A 22,576-nucleotide genomic window follows, 5' to 3' on the forward strand; every position below is an offset into this window, starting at 1 on the left:
CATGATTAAATAGTCTATCACAATATTTTAATCATTGTTAAGAATATTGATGGGAAAAAGGCAGGTTAAATTTCAAGTTAAAACACTAGCTTTTTTTTTTTTGTGGTTTCATGAGTCGTATCTGTGGTACTTGTCGTAGTCTTAGAGCAAGTCCACCGGAGTGGTTTTTGCCCAGCATCCTGTCCAAATAACAAGCTGAGGGCCAGGGAATTCACTCCAGCCCGTCGGGCTGCTTGGCACACAGCCCATGCCAGTCAACAGACCAGTCCAAAATTGATTGACCAAGAAGCCGGGCTATTTGCCTGGCGTGCGCCTTTCACGCGGAAATCGTCCTCGACGATCTGATTGGGGTCGAGCTGGAGAACGATTGGTACACATGGAAGCAATCCTTGAACCGCCGCCACCATTTTTTCACGATGTAAACTAGCCTAGTTTTGTACAGCGCCACGCGGATTGCTACAAATATACAGATTGTTACAACTACAAGAAAGATTGGACTGGAAAGAATCATAATTTGGATATTTGGGGAAAAACCCAATTCGATTTCCCCAAAAAGTCGTGGAATTTGGTGATTAGAGATGGGATTTTTTAGGTGGAAAAGGGATTTTGATGGGTCTCTTACTTCTTTACGAAGGGAAAATCATGGCAGGTTGGGTACGAGTGCAGAGAGTTGGATGTTGGAAAATAAGAAGAAGAATAGAAAGGACCGGAGAGGGAATGGAAGCAGTAGGAAGGAAACAAAACTGCAAGACCCTTCGAGAGAAAGGAAGAAAAAAGAAAAAAAAAAGAATTGATAAAATATTAATTGATATGAATAAAATAATATAATATTAGATGGACTGGGTGCCAGCGTATTTTTAGGGATGGAGATGCTTTGATCTATTACTGTTCACTGGGGTCTATTACTGTTCATTTGAGTGGATAAATGTGATGGATGCTGGCGCAAAGTCCTTTGGGGTGGACTTGCTCTTATAGGATGATGAAATGTAAAATGAGATTCACTACAAGAAAACGGGCGTGTGGTGACCAATTTCTTAGTGACCGTATGAAAAAAATGTCACTGACAATATGTATCTATTGACCATTTTGCTAAAAGGTCACTAAGTTCACTTTTGAACTATAATGACTTAACTGTAGTGACCTATTTAAAAATTAATCACTACAAATAAGTTAGATTTATAATTGGTGGCCTATAATAATAATAATAAAAGTTAAAACTCATATTTTAAACTACCTCTTTGTAAAGAGTCTAAATCTTCTGCACCCAAAACTCTATGTGGCCTCTCTATGGCATACCTCATTGCTTGACATATGTCGTATCTGTGCTCCTTTGTGAAGACAACAATGATCATCTTCAAGAATCTCATAGATAATGCCTAGTCGCATGTCATGGTCCTCTAGTCAATGTACTATTTACGAGATAATTTATCTCAATTTCTTCCGTTCTTTCATTATCTGTAATGTATAAATGAAAATTGAAAACATATAGACTTTATTATAACATATCCTTCAATCAAGTACACATTAAAGTAGCTAAATGCTTAACCAGCTAAAGGCATAATACTCTTAAATCTAACCCAAAAATAATTGGCTTAAAGCATTTTAAATTCAAACCCAAAACTAACAAGCTAAAAGCATATAATATAATTACAAGCACAGAAAATAAATAAGTGAATTAAAATTCAAACCCAAGACTATGTTTCCCACCTTAATCATTTTTATATTGTTATTATTATCTATTAAGTAATGTTATCATGTTGTCTAGCAACCAGTGTAGTGCTGTAGTGGTGTACAACTTTTTCTTTCTTTATTGTTTCGACAGCTCTCTTGCACCATCATGTGCTGAGCTCTCCTCTCCATATATACCCCTTGTAATATTAACCAGTCAGTTATCATGAATATAATATCCAACACACAAGTATCACACAAAAAGAAACTTTTACTTGAGCAGCACAAAATAACGTCCTTTGCATTTCATTCAAAAATCCATCACCCTCGTGTCTTTGCCTGCACTGTTTCTGCTCAACATAGCCTACCATGATGATAGCACTATCGATAAAAAAGGTCGTATCCAGTGCACAAAACTCTCACTTTATGCAAGGTCTGGGAGAGGTGAATGTCGGCTAGCCTTACCTCCATTTATGGAGAGGCTGCTCTAAGTCTCGAACCTGAGACCTACCGCTCATGGCCGAAGGCACTTGTCATCGCACCAAGTGCGACCTCCTAGCTGGCCATCATTGGAGTAAACAAACAGTACCATGAAAGCAACTTCACCCTTCAAAAATTGAGCTAGTTCAAACTTTCAACGTCCATTTAATCCATTCAAATAGTAATTGTCTTTAATGAACAGTAATTGGTCAAGTGCATTTCCATCTAAAAAAATGAGCTGGGCAAGAGTCTAGTCAATTTGTATTAAAATATTATTAATTTTTTTTATAAAATAATAAAAAAATAATTTTATTTTTAATTTCGGATAGAATTTTTTAATCAATTTTGTCATGCCACGTGTTATTTTCTGAAAGTAAAATTTTTGTGAAAATTGTTAGGTATTTATATATATATATATATATATATATATATAACTTTTATTTTTTTCTGTATTTTTAAATAATTTTTTATAATTTTTTATTAAGTTAATTATTTTGAACTGTTGGATTTCAAAAAAATGAAATCCAATAGCCCAAAAGTGGACACGTGGCCCACAATAAGATTCTGAATTTTTTTTTTCTTTCTAAATGCTAGAACTTGTGCCCACACACTAGCTGCAAAAAAAAAAAAAAAAAAAAAAAAGAGATTCACATGGCTGACGTTAGCTGGCGTTATGTAAGCCGGTCCCTTACTCAATTTATGATGTGCTGGGCTCAATGCTGGCCTCCACTTTGGGCCAGCCTATTGGGTGGGGTGGAGTGGTTTTTTTTTTTTTTTTTTTTTGGGGGGGGGGGAGATTAGGGGCTAGCCTAAAAAAAAAAAGACTTTAGGCTAGCACATTTGTTAAGGGTGGAAGTGCTCTGAGTAAAGTAGCATACCAAGTCACATGAATAAAGCATCATATATGTATTAGTTTAATATCTCTTCGTTTGTGTAGTAACAAGCATCTAAGGCCATCTTCAATCGATCCGGCCATAGGGCCGAAAATAGCCCTAAATAACACGAAAACCGTCTCCAACCGAAGGCTAATACAAAAGGCTCGTGGGCCCTACCGATCCACAAAAGCAGAAGAATCGGGCCAACTAGCTGGCCTAAACCATCCAGCCAGCCCCGGCCGGTCTAGGTTTTTGAATCCCAACGGCTAGTTGCTGATGTTAGCTAGCCGTTATATTTGATTTTTTTTTAAAAAAAAATTTAAATTTCTATTTTTTCTTATAACTACCTAAGTCATTAAACAACACTATACAACATTAAGTAACATTAAACAACATTAAATAATATTCAACAACATTAAATAACAGTAAGTAAGCATGCTAGATCCATATGTCAAATAACGCAATCGCCTCTAACACAATTGTTGGCTTTCTCGATCTTCCGCCAAAGCCTCATTGCCATCCGATGAGACAGTTCTTCTACTGCCAATGCATGCAATCTAATGACCCTATCATGCCTGGAAAGCCACGGTATTCAACTTTGCGAAGGAGCCGATCTAGATCTGCTGGATTTGGTTGACGGAGGTACTCTTCTTTGTAAAGCTGAACAACTGTTTAACAGAATTCAGCAAGAGTATCAAGGCATGTAGACTTAAACATACCAAATGTATCATCCATCGCATCAGCTGGGGAGACATAGGCCAACATTCGGAGTGCAATAGTAACCTTCTGATGAGGTGAGAAACCAGGGCGACCTGCTATGTCCAGTTTCTGTCGAAAGTATGGATTGACATGTTGGACATCATGAAGTACACGCTCAAAGACATGACGCCTCATCCGGAAACGATGTCTGAAATCTTCTTTGTTGTACACTGAGTTGGGGTTGAAGTAGTTGTTCATCAGATTTTGATGCGCCATCTCTCTATTTCGTGGCTTGTAACCACGACCAGCAATAAAGCCACCCCATTGAGGTTGTTCTTCAGTTGCCTGACAAGCCATGACCTCAGCCATGGCTGCCATATATGATGTATTGCACCATGCTTAATCTTCTTTATCGGACTCCTTATCTTCTCGCCTCATCTGTGCCTATTTATCTTCCAATTTGGAATTGGAAGAGGACCCCCAGTTGGAACTCGAAGAGGATCCAAAGTTGGAATTCATTGCAAACTTGAATTGAAAGAGATATTGGAGAGGGCAAAGCTAAAGGTGTGTGAGTTATAGGCCAATATCCACCATATTTATGGACATTGGAAGCTGAAGATAAGAAGTGTCACGTAGATAAAAATCCTATCAAAAATTTCCCACAACCAATTACATCTTGACACGTGACACTCGAAATCCTATAAAAAAATCATTGAGATTACATATTGACAAGAAATTTGGAGAGTTACTCACAAATCGACACGTGTCACTCGAAATCTGAAACCTAAAATGATTGAGATTCCTTATTGACAAGAAATCTGCAAAGTTATTTACACATCGACACGTGAAACTCGAAACTCGAGACGTAAAATTATTGAAATTCCTTATCGACAAGAAATATGCAAAGTTACTCACACATCTACACGTGGCACTCGAAAAGGTGTAAAATTATTGACAATCCATAACAAAAAATTATTAAGGTAGTTTAATTTAAATAACCACATTAATTCAATTAAAATAATAAATTATGTTTGGTCCCCTCGGTTGGAGATGGTTTTTTGTCACAGGACCATGTTTGGCCTATGGCCCTCTGGCCTCTCAGTTGGAAATGGTAAGAAAAATGGTCTGATACGGTTCATTAAAATATTAATTTCTTGGAGGGCTATAGGGCCAAAGAGAGCCCTCTGGCCCTCCTTTGGTTAGATATGACTCAACATGCTAGACATTAGCTTTGGTCTAAGAGCCCGAGGGCAGGGCCAGCCCATAGGGTGTGCAGGTCGTGCGAGGTGTGTGACCCCACATGACCCCTTTTTTTTTGGGCTCCTAAATTTTAGTGTAAATTATATTTTATCTCCTCAGATTTCGGTGCAATTGTAACCTCATACAACATCTTTAAAACATTTCAATGTCATACATTTACTATTTTATTTCAATTTGATACAACCGTTACAAAGTTTGTCAAATTAACCGTTAAGTGATGACATGGCAAATATGTGATCCTCATTTGTGTTGACGTGGCTGCTACATTTGTGTCATGTGGCTAAACACTTAATAAAAAATTTAGAATATTAAAATAATTAATTAAAGGAAAGTTATTAAAAAAAAACAAAAACAAAAATCCCCTTCATCTTCCCCACCCGAGCCCACTCCCTTCTGCCATCCCCCATGACCCACCCCTTCCCCCATTAATTCTACACCTCCATCTAACCCAAAATTCCAAATTCCCCTTCATCTTCCCCCATCACCCACCCCTTCACCCATTAATTCTGCAACTCCATCTAACCCAAAATTCCAAATTCCTCTCTAGGGTTCTCGTGGACGCCCTTGTCGACAAGAACCGAGACCCCGACGAATAAATGTGCACCTGTCAAACTAATCGGGACCCCGACGAGAGTGTTACTGTTTACAAAACTCTCTAGGGGTGGAAAAAATTACCAAAAATCCCAAACCATACTGAAACCAAACAAAAAAAAACCCAAACCGAAAATCCCCAAAATTTTTGTACCGAACCAAGCCCTCAGTCTCATACTTTAAAATATTGCTATCTACAGAATTCAACATTCACTCTCTCTTTCTCTCTCGAATTATCTCTATCTGCAACCTAGAAAGGCAGAAGCCACCTTCCTTCAACTCAATCCAAACTAGAGCCGACACATCCCTACTCACTTTCTCTCATTTCTCATATTTGGCCCTTCACTCAGTCTCAGATTCTCTCTGTCTCTATTCAAATTCGAAGCTCAGCAGCCACCACCCTCAGTGTCTCACTCCGACGAACTCTCTCCGCTCCGGCCACCACCACACCTCACGACTTCATCCACACCTTCGATTCTCTATCTGGGTTTCGAATAAGGTTAGGATTTCGATTTAGGGCTTAGGGTCTCGAATTGGGGGCTCGGGTTTCGAATAAGGTTAGGGTTTTGAATTGGGGCTTAGGGTTTTGAATTGGGGCTTAGGGTTTTGAATTAGGGGCTCGAATTGTGCTGAACAGATTTTAGTGGATGTTTTTGCAAAGAAAATTGATGTGAAATTATGTGGTTTGCGGTTTAATTTCATTTACTTGGATGTTTGGATGGTCTATATTTTTATTCTCAAAGAAGTTAGCATCTTGGTTGGCTGCAATGTTTTATGATGATTTGTTGTGTGATTGTTGCAAGTTTCATGCTTTAGTTTCTTTTGAGATGATTGAATTATGCAGATGCAATTAGTTTCTGCAGATTGAATTGGATTGGGAATTTGAGTGTCTTAAGTTTTGCAGATGCATATTAGATACAATTGTAGCAGTCTGCCTGCAATTTTGTGTGAATTTTATTTCGGGATTCCTGATTTGTCCCGAAATCCCGAAATTATTTTGAGATTCCCAAAAATGTGGTTTGAGATAGATCTTGAAATTGGGATTCCCGAAAACTTCGGTTTGGGAATCGGGACAAGGGTTTCGATTTGGTATCCCATACCGAACCAGCCCTAGAACTCTCGTTTGCCTTCAAGAATTTGATGGAGATGGAGCGCAGAAGTCTCGCACCAGCATCACGGTAAACCCTCGATGTCGTCGTTGCCTGATTTGGATCCGCCAACCCGACCTGCAACTCGAAGAACTCAAATCTGAACCCAATTCCACCTATATCTAAACTCGCTGCTAACCCATGCGCGAATTGAAGAAAGTCTTCATTGTGTGAGTAATTTTTTGCAAATTTTGGGTTTGAGGAGTTCAGAATGAATGGGGGAAAAGGTGGGTGAAGGGGATGGGAGAAGGGGGTGGGCTTGGGGGGGGGGAGACGAATGGGATTTTTGGTTTTTATTTTTTAATTAATTATTTTAATATTCTAAATTTTTTTATTAAGTGTATAGCCATGTGGCACAAATATGGCAGCCACGTCAGCACAAATGAGGATCTCATATTTGCCATGTCATCACTTAACGGTTAATTTAACAGACTTTGTAATGGTTGTATGAAATTGAAATAAAATAATAATAAATGTATAAAATTAAAATGTTTTAAAGATGTTATATGAGATTGTAATTACACTGAAACTAAATGGGGTAAAATGTAATTTACTGTAAATTGTAATAACCTTTGTAATGTACTACATATATACCATAAATGTGAACATTATCAACAAGGTTGTCGTAGCTCGGCAAGCGCTGGTCCTTTCATCTTCGTTTGCACGGGTTCAAATAATGGAATCCATACTTGCACATATTTTATAATTATAATTTCTTTTTCAGCTATTCTTTCATATTGGCATGTGCGGGGTAACCATTTTGGTACTTTTATATCAAAAAGAAAATTATAGTGCAACTTCCATCACACCCCATCACCATTAAGGTATTGCTTGACATAATCCGATCACATCATACCGTGTTATGTCAAAGTTGGTCACAACATTCAGTCTTCGGAATTTAATCGCAACTACATCATAAGCCTTAGCAGCTTCCTCTTGAGTGCCAGAAAAGTTACAGATTAACGATCACCGAAAAAATTAGGGTTTTATGGATACTCGGAAAAGCATGAGCATCAAATTTTAAAGCTAGGAAAGCATGGGGAGCCTCTAAATGAACAGCCTTAGCAAAAGCTTAGTGGGCAAGTCAAGCTGACCACCAAGAACCATACAGTAGTATCCATATGTTGGCGCAGAAGATTTAAGTACTCAAATTCTCTACCAACAAGCAGTGGCGGATCCAGGAATCTTACCCCAAGGGGTCGCAGTGTAAAAGTTCAAATAAAAATTTAGGATGGAAAAACATATTGAAAATGAAATTATAGTACTTTCATTCATAATTCATAATGGAAACAATATTACAAACTATAATTGTCCACGACGAGGTTTCATATTTTGAAAACGAAGCATTATAGCTTCATTTTCAATACAAGCAAAAATATCTCTCTCAATATAAACAAGCAAGCTATCACTCAACCATTGATCTCCCATTTTGTTCCTAAGTGGACCCTTAACAATATTCATGACAGTTTCAACTAGGTGCATATGTTTGCGCTTAGCACAACCATTCTATTTTGGAGTATTAGGATAGCTAAGTTGATGCTGAATTCCATGCTCAACTAAGTAATTAGAGAATCCAGTACTCAAGAATTCACTACCATAATCAGATCGAATAGTAATTATCTTAGTGCACGACTTATCCTTAATGAGGGTTTTGAATTGCATAAATGTTGAAAACACATCGGATTTACATTGCAAAGGGAAGAACCAACAATCCTTGGTGTAATCATCCGCAAAAGATGACACAATACCTAAAACCATGGACAAAGGCTATAGGTGTTGGTCAGTATGAAGTAGTTCTAAAGGCTTGCTTGTATGACAAGTTGCAGATATAAAAGAAAGCCTAAAATTTTTCCTTAAGGCAAAATCTAAACAAAAGGATTTATTTGAGCTACTATATATTGAAATACATGAGTTAGAAACCAATTTATTTAGTATCTTAATAGATGGAAGGCCCAATCTTTGATGCCAAATATCCATTGAAACTTTAGTAATTGCAGCAAGAGCTTTAAGACTATCAGTTACAGAGTTGAATGCTTGAAATGGATATAAGCCATCACTCAAGGACCTTTAAAAAACATCATCCCTAAAGAAATATTCTTTACAGTGATAGTCTATAACTCTTTTATTAACACTTGGTAAAAATTTTAATGACATTTGGTAAAATTTTTAATGACATTCTTTTATTAAAAATGTTACTAAAATAATACTATGACGCAACTTAAAAAACACATTTGGAAGATTCTATTAAAAGGAAAAGTGGAAGACTTATCCCTTAAATTTCTCAAAGTTCACGACTCCATTAACACCACTACCTAGCAAACTCCTAGACAGAGTGAAACATCAACAAAATTAAAAACAGAATTAAAAATCCAGATATTGAAAAGGCTAAATAAAAAATAATTAAAAAGCATACAGCAGTAACCTCCCACCCACCCATATTCTCCACTTTCCTAGTAACCTCCCACCCATATTCTCCACTTTCCTCTTCCTGCCGAGTCTTCTTCTTCCTCTTCCTGACGACCCCGACGACCCCAGCTCCAAGAGGTCGCATATGGGAGCTTCAAGGTTGTTTCCATGGTTTCCAAGGGGTCGTGCGACCCCGACGACCCCACTGTGGATCCGCCCCTGCCAACAAGTAATCTTGAACACATTGAGAAGTTTTATATACACCAACTTCGCTCGCCATAATGAGGAAGGAGGGGGACTAGCAATAAAACACTTCAACGCTCAAGTTAGTGTTTGTTCAAAATACTTGTAAAATATAGAGCGATCTCCTACCACTCTCTTCCCCCGTTCTTGCGCGATTATTAGTCTTTTTATAGGCATAAAATGCTTGGACTTCAAGTTCCACTCTCCTTGTATTTCTCCATGTTTCACATTCATGCTCCTTTATTTTAGCTCCACTTTCCCAAATTTAGGATTCACGGGAAGTGGAGCCTTAAAATTTGATTATTATGGCTCGAACTTTGAAAAGAAGCACTTATTTTTGCATTTACCAAACACATTTTACACTCCAGATTTTTTCGTAGCTGTTTTTATAAAAAAGTTAAAGCAATCCCAAACCTGTACCAGGCTTAGGCAATAAAGCCTACATATCCAAAAGGTATAGACAAATTCAAAATGATATGCCATTCAGGCAAAAAGACCCATTCAGCCAAAAGGATCCATTGGCTTCCGACTCATCATCACTTTCATTTAACTCAAAATGATCATAACTTGATTCACTGGCTTATGAATCATTACCACTATCATATAGTTGTGGCTTATAACTTGATCCACTAGCTTCCCAAGTTTCATCTTCTCTTGTTTCTTCTAGTATTTTTGGTTCCCCAGATATGAAGACACGAAAGAGTTTGAATTTCTCAACATCTTCCGCATACAACGGGCATATACCACATTTTTTCACATTCACGCTGAAAATGGGAGTCTAATTAAGATCCTCCACGCGGAATTCAACAAAGGCCCCATTTGTAAGTTTGTAAGAGCAGCTCCACCATATTCAATAGACCAGTGGACCGGCTGTTGCTCCAACCCAATTGCGCCAGCTAGCAGCTCCAGCCCATGCGGGCGATAGGGCTCGGGGAGGCCAAAGCGAGAAGTTAAGCGGGAATCGACAGCCCGAGAGCCTGAGGGTTGTGTGACGTGTGGCTGATGTGCGACATCGGTGCATGCGCCGACCTTGACATCTCCTCGTCCTCCTTCGACATGTTGTTATTGAAGCTGAGGCTTCTGGCGGAGTTCTGCACCACCAGCTGCTGCGGCTGAGCCGCCGACTGAGACTACTCCATCTGCATCATCTTTTCTTAAACCTCCTCTACTTCCTCTTCACAAAAACAAAAACCAACAATTTTCGTGAAATTCTCTATATTTTCTTATCTTTTTCTCTTTTGCTTTTGGAATGATGGGGTTTTGAAATTTCTGGTGGAAGTGCTATGTTTTTTTTTTTTGCAGAGGTTATGAATGGCTGAGGTCAGCGTTAAAGGGTCTTAAAGCATCAAGGCAGTAGCTAATTATGTTCTTTAGTTCCACTGATGTCGCATGCAAGGCCGTTAGGTTCCTTGAGTTCCAGGGATTCTAAAAATATTATTTTTGAGCTTGATTTGTTGAAGGTTTGAAGAGGAATGAGGAAGAGAGCTCACGAGAGTGAGCTGGAAAAGTGGGAGAGAAAGAAAGAAAAAGGAAGAGAGAGAGAAAGAAGAGAGAGAGAGAAAGAGAGAGGAAGAAATGGTCAAATGAAGGGAAAAAGGGAAAGGGTGATGGGGATGTCTGATGGATTGGGTGAGGAAAAAGTACTAATATTTTATTTCATATTGCCATGGCTATTAAGTTTTAGGGGTGGAGATGCAAAAGGCAGTTACTGTTCATTAAAGGTAGTTACTGTTCACTGGGTGGATTCAATAGTGAGTTGCCCTAGGGGGCCTTTGCAACGTTGAAGTTACTTATAGCAGCTCCACCGTATTCAATAGCCCGGTGGACCAGCTGTTGCTCCAACCCAACTGCCCCAGCTAGCAGCTCTAGCCCATGCGGGCAATAGGGCTCGGGGGAGGCCCGAGCGAGAGGCCAGGCGGGAATTGACAGCCCGAGAGCCTGAGGGTTGTGTAACGTGTGGCTGATGTGCGGCATCGGTGCATGTGCCGACCTTGACATCTCCTCGTCCTCATTCGACATGTTGATGTTGAAGTTGAGACTTCCGACGGAGTTTTGCACCACCCGCTGCTGCGGTTGAGCCGCTGACTGAGACGCCGACTGAGACTGCTCCATCTACATCATTTTCTCTTCAACCTCCTCTACTTCCTCTTCACAAAAACAAAAACTAGCCATTTTCGTGAAATTCTCTATATTTTCTTATCTCTTACTCTTTTGTTTTTGGAATGATGGGGTTTTGAAATTTGTGGTGGAAGTGCTTTGTTTTTTTTTTTTTTTTTTTGCAGAGGTTATGAATGGCTGAGGTTGGGAGCTAAGAGGCTGGCGTTAAAGGGTTTTAAAGCGTCAAGCCAAAAACTAAATGTGTTCTTTAGTTCCACCGATGTCGCATGTAAGGCCATGGTTGGGTTCCTTGAGTTCCAGGGATTCCAAAAATATTATTTTTGAGCTTGATTTGTTGAAGGTTTGAAGAGGGAAGAGGAAGAGAGCTCACGAGAGTGAGCTGGAAAAAAGGGAGAGAAAGAAAGAAAAAAGAAGAGAGAGATAGAAAGAAAAGAGAGAGAAAAAGAGAGAGAGAGGAAGAACCGGTCAAATGAGGGGAAAAAGGAAAGGGTGATAGGGATGTCTGATGGATTGGGTGAGGAAAAATTATTAATATTTTATTGTCTATTACCATGGCTATTCAGTTTTATGGATGGAGATGTAAAAGACAGTTAATATTCACTGAGTGGATTCAATAGTGAGTTACCCTAGGGGGCCTTTGCAACTCTGGAGTTGCTCTAAACATTAGGGGAGCGTATTTCTGCTACCTCTCTACTTCTAAAGGCCATATACCACATGTACACGTGATCTTGTCGGTTGTCACAACAGTCATTCAATATCGGGCTGTATCGTCCGACAATTAAGGAAGAAGTGAACAGTCCATGGCTTTCACCCAAGGATTTGACATTGCACCTAACTCTTATTACAAACACATTGTTGCAGTTGGAAACACAAGAACCAACAACAGAGAAAACGAAACCCAATAAACCTGCTAAAAATTAATCTAGAGGAAGCTTGGTATGGATTGAAGATCCCTCACTTTGATAGCTGAAGCTGAACCACTTTGGAATTTCTTTTCCCAGACATACAATGTTAAAACCAATGCATCCAATATTCCTTTCTTGGCTTAGTTGCCACTCGCATAAATTTAAGTTGTGTTTTATCCATTATGTTGCTTCTTGCATTACGAACCAAATTTCGGCAATTAAAATAATTACGTTTCCCAAAAAATGTGTATTTATCCCAACCTTGTGTGAGTGCTGTCCTTAAACTTGACATTGTCTTCAGCGACATGCAACTTTGAGCTTGAAGATGACATAGCACTGGGAGCTCTGGTAATGATTGAAGTTGTTGCACCCGACTAAGCTTAGTCTATGCAACTGAGAAGCTTGTTTGATGCTTGTAGGTATGCTCCTTGTTGATGCACAAAATCAGTGAGGACTTTGGTACAACAGAAAGTGTCAAGTTTGTGACCTTCGTTAGATTGCTCCGGTCACTAGTGTAGATAAGTATGTAAATGGATAGAGATAGGGAAGCAAACACAAGATGTACGTGGTTCACCTAGATTGGCTACGTCCACGAAGTAGATGAATTCTCATTAATTGTGAAAGGATTACACAAGTACATAGGTTAAAGCTCTCCTTTAGTGAGTACTAGTGAATGATTTACTACAAATGACATTAGAAAATATTGTGGGAAAATGATCTCATTTTATAGAAGAGTTTCTAGCTTTGTTCAGACATTGACACGTGTTGTATTGTGATTAGCTTCTGATGTTGACACGTGTCGCGCTGTGATTGGCTTCTGATGTCGACACATGTCACACTATGATTGGCCTCCTGGTTGGAGGGAAACTCTTCTGGGTCCTTGATGGTATAATGTTGACCAGTGCTCAGTAGTTTCGGGATTGGTTAAGTATGGTACAAACAGTGCTTCCCTAAGTTCCCGAGTGAGGGAAGCTTCTCGGTTGGGGACTTGCAAGATCCAAGCCGTTGAGTAATCACGAAACTTCTAAGTACTGAAGTGTGGTATTGTTTTCACTTGCCTTATCTGTCTCATAGGTAGATGTGGCATCTTCTCTGAAAGTACTTTTTCTTCGTCTAAGGGTGGTATCATTAACCGATGGAGATGCACAAGGTAATGTATCAATTTCACTTAAAGCTTACTTGTAGTTTCAAGCTTGGTCAAGCACGATACAAACCATGTAGTAGGAGTCCCCCAAGTCGCCGAGCTAGGAAATCCGCCGAAAGAGGTGATAGACAAGGTAAGCAATCAAAGCTCCCAGCAATCAATCCCAGATCAGAAGTTTGATTTTGAGTTTCGGCTGATTGTTCTCATTCTCCCTATCTTACAGGCAGCATGAAGGATAAAGAAAAGAAAAGGGAGAAGAGATGATATGAGATTCTTTTGCTTTTGAAGAAGTAACTTTCCACAGGCTTATTCTTGAACTAGGCTGGAGGGTTTTCTGGTTTCTTCCAGAGTATAAGGTCGACTCAAGAATTTGAGGGTCAAAATAAGTCCATCAAATCAAGAGTGTGTTTGACCTTGATGATATGAGATACTTTTGCTGTTGGCAAAGTAATGGATGAATCAGCACGTGTTCTGTTGCACTTGTCTCCACATGCTTCCTTGTATCCTTCTCACTTGCCTTATCTGTTCCTCATGTAGATGTGGTATCTTTTCTAGAAGCATAAGATGTTGAAGATGAGTACTTGAGAGCAATGCCAGGTAAGTAATCAGGCAAGGAGTTCCAGGTAGTCAGTTCCTGACTGGAAGCTTGATTACAAGTGCTGACTAATTGCTCTCTTTCTCCTTGTCTTGCAGGTAAGAACAAGGCCAAAGGAAAAGACAGGGAAAAAGCATGATATGAGATACTCTTGCTTTTAACCCTAATGATATGAGATACTCTGGCTCTGGTGTGGCTTGTTTGCAGAGGTATTATCAGGGGGAAAATAAGCTGAGTATTTTGAGAGACTATGCTGAGAGTGCCCTCTCGGATGTTAAGAAAAGTTGAACATTTTTTTTATTTGCAGGTTTGCCTGGCTATGGAGGATGAAAGTCGACATATATAGGAATTGTCCCAACAGCGAGTAGTAACACTGTTCCTTTACCCTTCTCGCTCATAGCAATGTAGAAGGAGCTGCAAGATTCACGTCTTTTAACTTTGTCATAGCACTTTGAAAAAGTGGTCTGTGGTATCTGAAAAGCTGATGTTGCGTGTGAAAATTGCAGATAAGCTTTATCCAAGAAAATCTGGCTCTCGAAGTTCAGAGAGCGGTGCCTCTTCAATTTTCGAATAAGTAATCCTGTCGGGGACCTGGCTCTCGAGATTCGGAGAACGGTGCCTCTTCGATTTTTGAGAAAGCAATCCTGTTGCGAGTCTGGCTTTCGAGATTCGGAGAGCGGTGCCTCTTTGATTTTTGAGAAATCAATCATGTTGGGAGGCTGGCTCTCGAGATTCGGATAACGGTGCCTCTTCGATTTTTTAGAAAGCAATCTTGTTGTGAGTCTGGCTCTCGAGAGTTGGATAGCGGTGCCTCTTCGATTTTTGAGAAAGCAATCCTGGTGGGAGTTTGGCTCTCAAGATTTGGGGAGCGGTGCCTCTTCAATTTTTGAGTAAGTAATCCTGTTGGGAGTGTTTTCTCGATGTGAGTAAAGGTTGGGCATTTTTGCCAGTCTGCCTTGCCACGAAGCACGGAGATTGACACACACAGGAACTTTCCAGTTATCAAGCAGTGGTGCTGTTCTTTTACCCTTATGGGTAATAGTAGGGTAGCTGGACCTTCAAAATTTATGTGTCTAAATTTTGTCGGAGATCTTTGGCAAAGTTATCTATTATACTCGAGGAGCTGATGTTGCGAGTGGGGATTGTCGACATATTTTACTCAGGAAAATCTGCTTCTCGAAATCTGAAGAATGGTGCCTCTTCGATTTTTGAACCAACGGTCATGTTGCCCTTTCTCTTATAGGGGCATCAATTGTGTGTAAGAAGTACGTTCAGAGAGTTATTGCTTGCAGGAAATTTCCCCTTATTTTTGTACTTTAGAGATTTATTGCACCTCATTTCTCTTTCATCATTTCTGAGAATGTCTGACCCATCCGACCGTTGTTTTGACTTGAACTTTGGTGAAGAGGCAGCCATGCCTTCTTAAGACAACATATGGCGCCCATCATTCTTATCCCCTACTGGTCCTCTTACCGTTGGGGACTCTGTGATGAAGAATGATATGATCGCTGCGGTGGTGGCCATGAACCATCTCACTCATAAAGATAACATACTACTTTCCAAACGGTCTGATGAGTTGGCTGTTAAGGATTCTCTGGCTCTTAGTGTTCAGTGTGCAGGTTCTGTGTCTAATCTGGCCCAACACCTATTTGCTCGAACCCGCCAAGTTGAATAATTGGCGGCTGAAGTGAGAAGTCTCAAACAGGAGATTAGAGGGTTCAAGCATGAGAATAAACATTTGCACAGGCTCGCACATGACTATGCTACAAACATGAAGATGAAGCTCAACCAGCTGCAGGAATCTGATGGTCAAATTTTACTTGATCATTAAAGGTATGTGGGTTTTTTCCAAATGCATTTATTGCCTTCGTCTTCTAGGGATGTACCGCGTAATGAAGCTCTAAATGATCAACCTTTGGTGCCTCCTCCTTCTGGGGTTCTGCCTAATACTAAGGCTCCGAATAATCACCCTCCGGTGCCTCATCTTTCTGGGGCTCTGCCGACTACTGAAACTTCTCCTGAGCAACCTTTGTGAAGGCTCCTTTTTGTTTGTTTATTTTTATTCATGTACATGTACATATTTGTAACTTATCGGAGATATCAATAAACAAGCTTTACTTCATTTCAACGTATTGTGTTAAATACACCAAAACTTTCTTCACTAAGTTCTTTGAATTTTTTTCTTTTGTTGAAGCTTGTATGTTGAAGCTTTGTATGTGAAGCATGTATGTTGAGGTAGTGCTCCCTTAATTTCCCGAGTGAGGAAAACTTCTCGGTTGGAGACTTGAAAAATCCAAATTATTGAATGGTCGTGAGACTTCCGAGTATCAAGGTGCAGTAGCATATGGTAGGAGTCCCCCAAGTCTCCAGTCGAAGGAGTTGACGAATGAGGCATTTCCTTTCTAAGTGGTAGCCCAAAACTCCTCATTCATATATATTTGTTATGAAAGTTGTTAGGCCCAAAGAAGAGGAGGCCTAGGCAATTTTTTTTTTGAATTTTCGAATTTCCGAAAATATATGTATATATATATATATATATATATATATTTTAAGCTTTGTAGGTGAAGTTTTGAGGTTGAAGCTTTGTTGGGTACCATGAATTGATTTTGCTTCAACTATCTTGATCAAGATGGTGTGAAACTTTTGAGAATTTGTAGTTGTCCTCCATTGATGAAGCTTTGTTGAATTTCCTAATTTCCTTTTTTATTTTTTATTTTTGGAAAATTAGAAATTTTAAAATGTGGGAGAGACAACATATACAAATTTTGCTTCCACACTGTTGAGCAAGAGATTGTGATGTAAGCCACACCTTGTAATAGTCGAAGGTTTGGATGAACCATATAAATTGAATTTGCTTCGAACAGTCTTGATCAAGAGTGTGTGAAGCTTTCTACGAGTTGTAGTTACCCTTCATTGATGAAGTTTTTGTTGGCACCATGAATTAGTTTTGCTTCACACTATCTTGATCAAGAATGTGTGAAGCTTTTGAGAATTGTGGTTGAACTCCTTTGATGAGGCTTTTGTTGGCACCATAAATTGGTTATACTTCACATTGTCTTGATCAAGAGTGTGTGAAGCTTTTGAGAATTATAGTTGCCCTCCATTGATGAAGTTTTTGTTGGCACCATAAATTGGTTTTGCTTCACACTGTCTTGATCAAGAGTGTGTGAAGCTTTTGAGAATTGTGGTTGCCCTTCATTGATGAAGCTCTTGTTGGCACCATAAATTGGTTTTTGCTTCACACTGTCTTGATCAAGAGTGTGTGCAGCTTTTGAGAATTGTGGTTGAACTCTTTTGATGAAGCTCTTGTTGGCACCATAAATTGGTTTTGCTTCACACTGTCTTGATCAAGAGTGTGTGAAGCTTTTGAGAATTGTGGTTGCCCTCAATTGATGAAGTTTTTGTTGGCACCATAAATTGGTTTTGCTTCACACTGTATTGATCAAGAGTGTGTGAAGCTTTTGAGAATTATGGTTGAACTCCTTTGATGAAGCTAATGTGTTCACCTTCTCCCCCCCCCCCTTTTTTTAAAGGGAGATGGGGTGCTGGAAGTTTGAAATTTGAAAACTCCCTAGCTTGTGTGGAAGTTTGAAGACTTTCCATGTGGGGTTTTCTCATGGTTTGAATTTTGAATTTTGAATTTCTTTGGCCATGTTGAACCCTATAAGAATGATAAGTTTCCACTCTTTTCATTGTCTTCATTTGCTCATTTTGTAGTGATTTTTTTGAGACAGAGTGCTCTTATAGTTGAGAGGGATTCCGGCATTGCTTTGCACTATCTTTAGGTTGGTAGTCTTCTGCATTAGATCGCATGCTTTCATTCTTGTTGAATTGTTTGAGTGTTCATGTATTTGGTTGAGAACATAATGAACTGATTGAGTTTTTTTCCATGCTCTAGGAACTTCCTTATGTTTTGATCTTTCATGTGGTGATAGAGTTTGTTTCTGTTTGTTGTAGATGTCAGAGTTTAGAAGTTCTAGTGATGAGGGCTCCCCTAACTCTAACTCTAGGTTTGAGCTTGCAATATTAGAGTCTTCAGGGCCTTTGTTGGAGTCTTGTACAAAAAATTCGAGATTGGGTGATATTTGCAATTGTCAAGCCTTAGCCAATATTGGTTCTTCCTCCTTCATGTCAGTGGGTGGGGGGGGTTGTTTATGACGCCATACCCATATTTCGCTATGAGTTCACAGCAGACCATTTAGTGCAAAACTTGTTAAATAGTGAAAAACAGCTTGAGGCCCTAAGGCAATCATGTAGTATCCCCTGTAGTGTAGGAATGCGTTTGGTGCATCATGAAGAATTGTCATCTGAACCGCCCAACGGTCATGTTATGTTCTATACCCATATATTATTGACTTTAGGGGTGAAGTTGCCTTTGCACCCGTGGTTGCAACGGATGCTGTCTTTCATTGGATATGCGCCTGGGCAACTCTACCTTGGTTTTTGGGATACCTTGATTGGGTTTTATATTATTTGGATGGAATGTGGGTTAGGTGAGCCTTCCTTTCATCAGTGGCGCTACTGCTATAAGATGCGCCCGGTGAAAGCATGCACTGGGTATGCCAAGTGTGCATGTTGGAGTGAGAGAGCGTATTGTCTTTGGTAAGAAAAAGGCGTATTGTACTTGGAAAAATCGTTGGTGCTTTCTTTATAATGATTGGGAATATGCTAAAGGTGTCTTGCCAGAGTGACGTGTTCCTACTCACTTCCAAACTATAGGTTGTAATGTATCCCTTGTTAGTTCTCGTAAACAACATTTTGCGGGCAAGAAAGGGGAGACTAGCGCCAAGAAAGGGAAAACACCCATGTTAGTTCTCGTAAACGACATTTTGTTTCACAAGGGAGCTCGTAAGCACCGGGTGAGGCCAACCCCTAAACCTAAGTCGCAAGAGGAGGTCTTCAAGATTGCTGCCTCAAAGAAGGCTGAAGCTGAGGCCATCAGGTGTGCTACTGCCATAGTTGTAGAGGAGGAGAGACGACTGTTGCCTCATCATCCTACCATCAATCCCATATTTCCTCCAACCATGGAGTCTACTGACCAAGAAGGTGGCCCTAGCTCTAGCCGTAAGAGAAAGTACAAGGAAGAGGTTGGCAACATTCATTGGAAGAACTTGAAAGTTGCCATACAGCCAAGTAGTTTTAGGTATGTCAATAGTTAATGTACAAAATTAGTGAGGACTTTGGTACAACAGAAAGTGTCAAGTTTATGACCTTCGCTAGATTGCTCCGGTCACTAGTGTGGATAAGTATGTAAATGGATAGAGACAGGGAAGTAAACACAAGATGTACGTGGTTCACCCAGATTGGCTACGTCCACGAAGTAGATGAGTTCTCATTAATTGTGAAGGGATTACACAAGTACATAGGTTAAAGCTCTCCTTTAGTGAGTACTAGTGAATGATTTAGTACAAATGACATTAGGAAATATTGTGGGAGAATGATATCCTTTTATATAAGAGTTTCTAGCTTTGTTCTGACATTGACACGTATCGTGTTGTGATTGGCTTCTGATGTTGACATGTGTCGCGCTGTGATTGGCTTCTGATGTCGACACGTGTCGCACTGTGATTGACCTCTTGGTTGGAGGGAAACTCTTCTGGGTCCTTGACGGTATAACGTTGACCAGTGCTCAGTAGTTTCGGGAGTGGTCAAGTATGATACAAACACTCCTAATCATAATTCCACTCAGATCCAACTCTTGCAATGAGGTTAAGCCAACGAGACCATCAGAGATTTCTTGAATGGCTATTCCCCTTAGATCAAGATATTCCAAATGTTCCATGGGCTCCAAGATCTTCGGGAAGTTTCCAAGCTTAGAGCACAAACAGAGATTGAGTAGCTTGAGAGATTTTAACTTACAAATGTCGATTGGGAGGCTCAAAAGTCTATTGCAACCAACCAATGATAATTCACTTATATCCGTGGGAAGCTTAAAAACCTTGTCAAGAGATCTGCAGTACGTTAGATAAAAAAAAAACAGAGACTTTCAACTTACACCTGTTGCTTGAATTGATATGAGAGACATATCAACGAGAACACTAATTTCGCTTGCTGCAAAGAATCCACGAATAGCTAAATTTTTTTTTTTACATAATCCACAATCTTCCCTTTATGAAAACACGCTATATCTAGAAATATCTCCTTCTCATTTCTTCCCAATCTATCATAAGTCTCAACACTTTCTGGATATTTTAATCGGGAAATTCTTCCAATTTGTTCAATTCATCTTCCCATTCTTCTTTGCTCTTGCAATTTAGGATTGAGGACCCTCGAAGTACGAAAGCTAAAGCAATGCCTCCAGCAAAATCCACCGCCTTTTTTGCTAGCTATTTATAATCTGTTCTACGAGTAATGTTATTCTTGAAAGCACGCGAATAGAAGAGCTGACGTGCGTCATCCGGTTTTAATCCCTCAACCTCGTTGATCTTATCCTTTTCTACAGTTGGTCTAAGCGTCCTCCTATCTCTACTCGTGATAATGATTCTACTTCCTGTTCGCGTCAGGAATTTCCGTCGGGGATGGTTCCTGGCCGACGAGCACACAGCTCCCCGGGAGGTTGGCGCCGGTTTGAGGGCAGCTGTCGGGCTTCTATTTCACTATCAGGCTTGGTCGGGCAAGTCTCGTCGGGCAAGTCTTTTATCGGGCAAGACTCGTCGAGCAAGGCTTGTCGGCAAGGCTGAAAGAGAAGGACAGAGTTAATTTGAAAGGTGCCTTTGTGGGGCCTTAAGTGTAGGTTTTGAGGCTCACAATCAAGGTTAACTTTGAGGTGCTCAGGCGTGCCACTATCATCTTTAGTATGGCAGATGTAGAATGGATGTCGAGTTTTAGTTGTAAATATGTATATACCCGAGCAACCGTGTTAGATATGACAGGTGCCTTTGTAGGGCCTTAGGTATAGGCCTTGAGGCTTCCTGTCAAACTAAACCAGTGCTCGAACACATCATATTCGGTCTCGTGCTTGCAAGAGTTTTATAACTATTATACTTCTGATTACCAGAGTCCGAGAAGTAGAGCGAACCCAAATAGGTGCCTTTGTGGGGCCTTAGGTATAGGCCTTGAGGCTTCCCATTAGAGTTCGTTCTTATACTCGAACAGTCTAGACCGTAGAACGAAATGAATCCAAATAGGTGCCTTCGTGGGGCCTTAGGTGTAGGCCTTGAGGCTTCCTATCAGAATCCATTCCATACTTAAGCGTTCTATGATAATCATAATATAACAGAAACAAAACTAAGAGGTAGGTCGATTACTTGCGCCCCAAGTAACTTCGGACTTCTCGTTTATCAAGGACTGTCGTGGATGGGTTAAGTCCACATAAAGTTCTTTTTTATGCCTTGAGGCCAAGGACTTTTAACTGATCAGATTTACATGCCCGAGGGCTTAGGACTTGGATCTGGTTTGAACACTGAGGATATATGCAAATCGGATCTAAGTACTGAAAAACTGTTTAATAGTTCTCTTGCTAGAAATAACTTGCATATAACTGGAAATATACAACATATTACTAGGCTTTTAAGAATGAAAAGACAAAGACAAAGCAAAGAAGGTCGGGCAAGGTTTAAACCTTATCAGTTAAGGCTGATCGTCTTGCAGGTCCCTATCTTTGTAGTTTTGTCGAAGGTCTGAAAGCTTAGAGGGAGAGAGGGAGGTAGAGAGAGATACAAAAAGTGAATCGATACTACACCAAGTTTGGACAGGGTAGCAGAGCTATTACAAAGGTTTGAAGGAGAGGTTATCCCGCGAGGGATGAAGGCTTGGGCTGACTACAGCTTCGTTTGAAGGCAAATCTGGCTTTGAGCAGAGTTTGTGCTTGCATTTGTTTGTTTGATTGAGTGTCCTTATTCCTGGCTTCTCTTTCTCCTTTTATAGACAACTCGGTTTAGCATCTTGTAGCAGCAGCCTTGCCCGAATGCGGTTTGAGGGTGATGACTCATCAGCTATTTACATGTAAAGCCACCATAAAGTACTTTATGGGCTGTGTAGCTGGTCAGTCTATACCACTTGGTCCTTGGGTAGGTAAGCAAGTGGTCCTTATGAATTGTATCAAGTCAGAAAAGGCCTTTTTCTGCTTTCCTAGGTTTCGGCCGGGCCTTGATCTTCTATTCCTTCATGCCTCCTTTTGGGCCAGCTCCTTTCTTGAGCCCAAAGTCAAGTTTTAATCCAAACAGTGCCCCCTTCAATTGATGTTAAGGTTGGAATCCCAAGCGCCAACATTGATTGAATACCCACATGCTTGCATATCAACCCTTGGGAACTTGTGCTTTCGGTGCCCCCTGCTCTTCTCACGACCTTTGAACTGTCCTCTGGGCCCTATAAATTCTAGCTCGGGACTTCTCCTATCAAGCCATCAAATCCCCTTTGGCTTTCACTTCCATCCTCCTTGAGCGTTCTTGTCTCCTCTTCGAAACTGAGAAATGGGTTCCTCAGGATTTGAGTGGAGTTTCCTA

The 22,576-nt window shown here is 40.1% G+C and overlaps 1 protein-coding gene across 1 annotated transcript; it reads right to left on the minus strand.

The window, feature by feature from the left end:
* Positions 1-3,560: 3,560 nt before the first annotated feature.
* Positions 3,561-4,091, minus strand: LOC139188629 (uncharacterized). The gene is made up of 2 exons (XM_070806258.1): positions 3,743-4,091; positions 3,561-3,691 (listed from the first exon to the last, which is right to left on the minus strand). Exons 1-2 carry the CDS (start codon positions 4,089-4,091, stop codon positions 3,561-3,563), a joined length of 480 nt encoding a protein of 159 aa, XP_070662359.1.
* Positions 4,092-22,576: the final 18,485 nt, after the last annotated feature.

This window comes from Malus domestica, chromosome 10 (genome assembly GCF_042453785.1).
Source record: "Malus domestica chromosome 10, GDT2T_hap1".
NCBI classification, from domain to species: domain Eukaryota; kingdom Viridiplantae; phylum Streptophyta; class Magnoliopsida; order Rosales; family Rosaceae; genus Malus; species Malus domestica.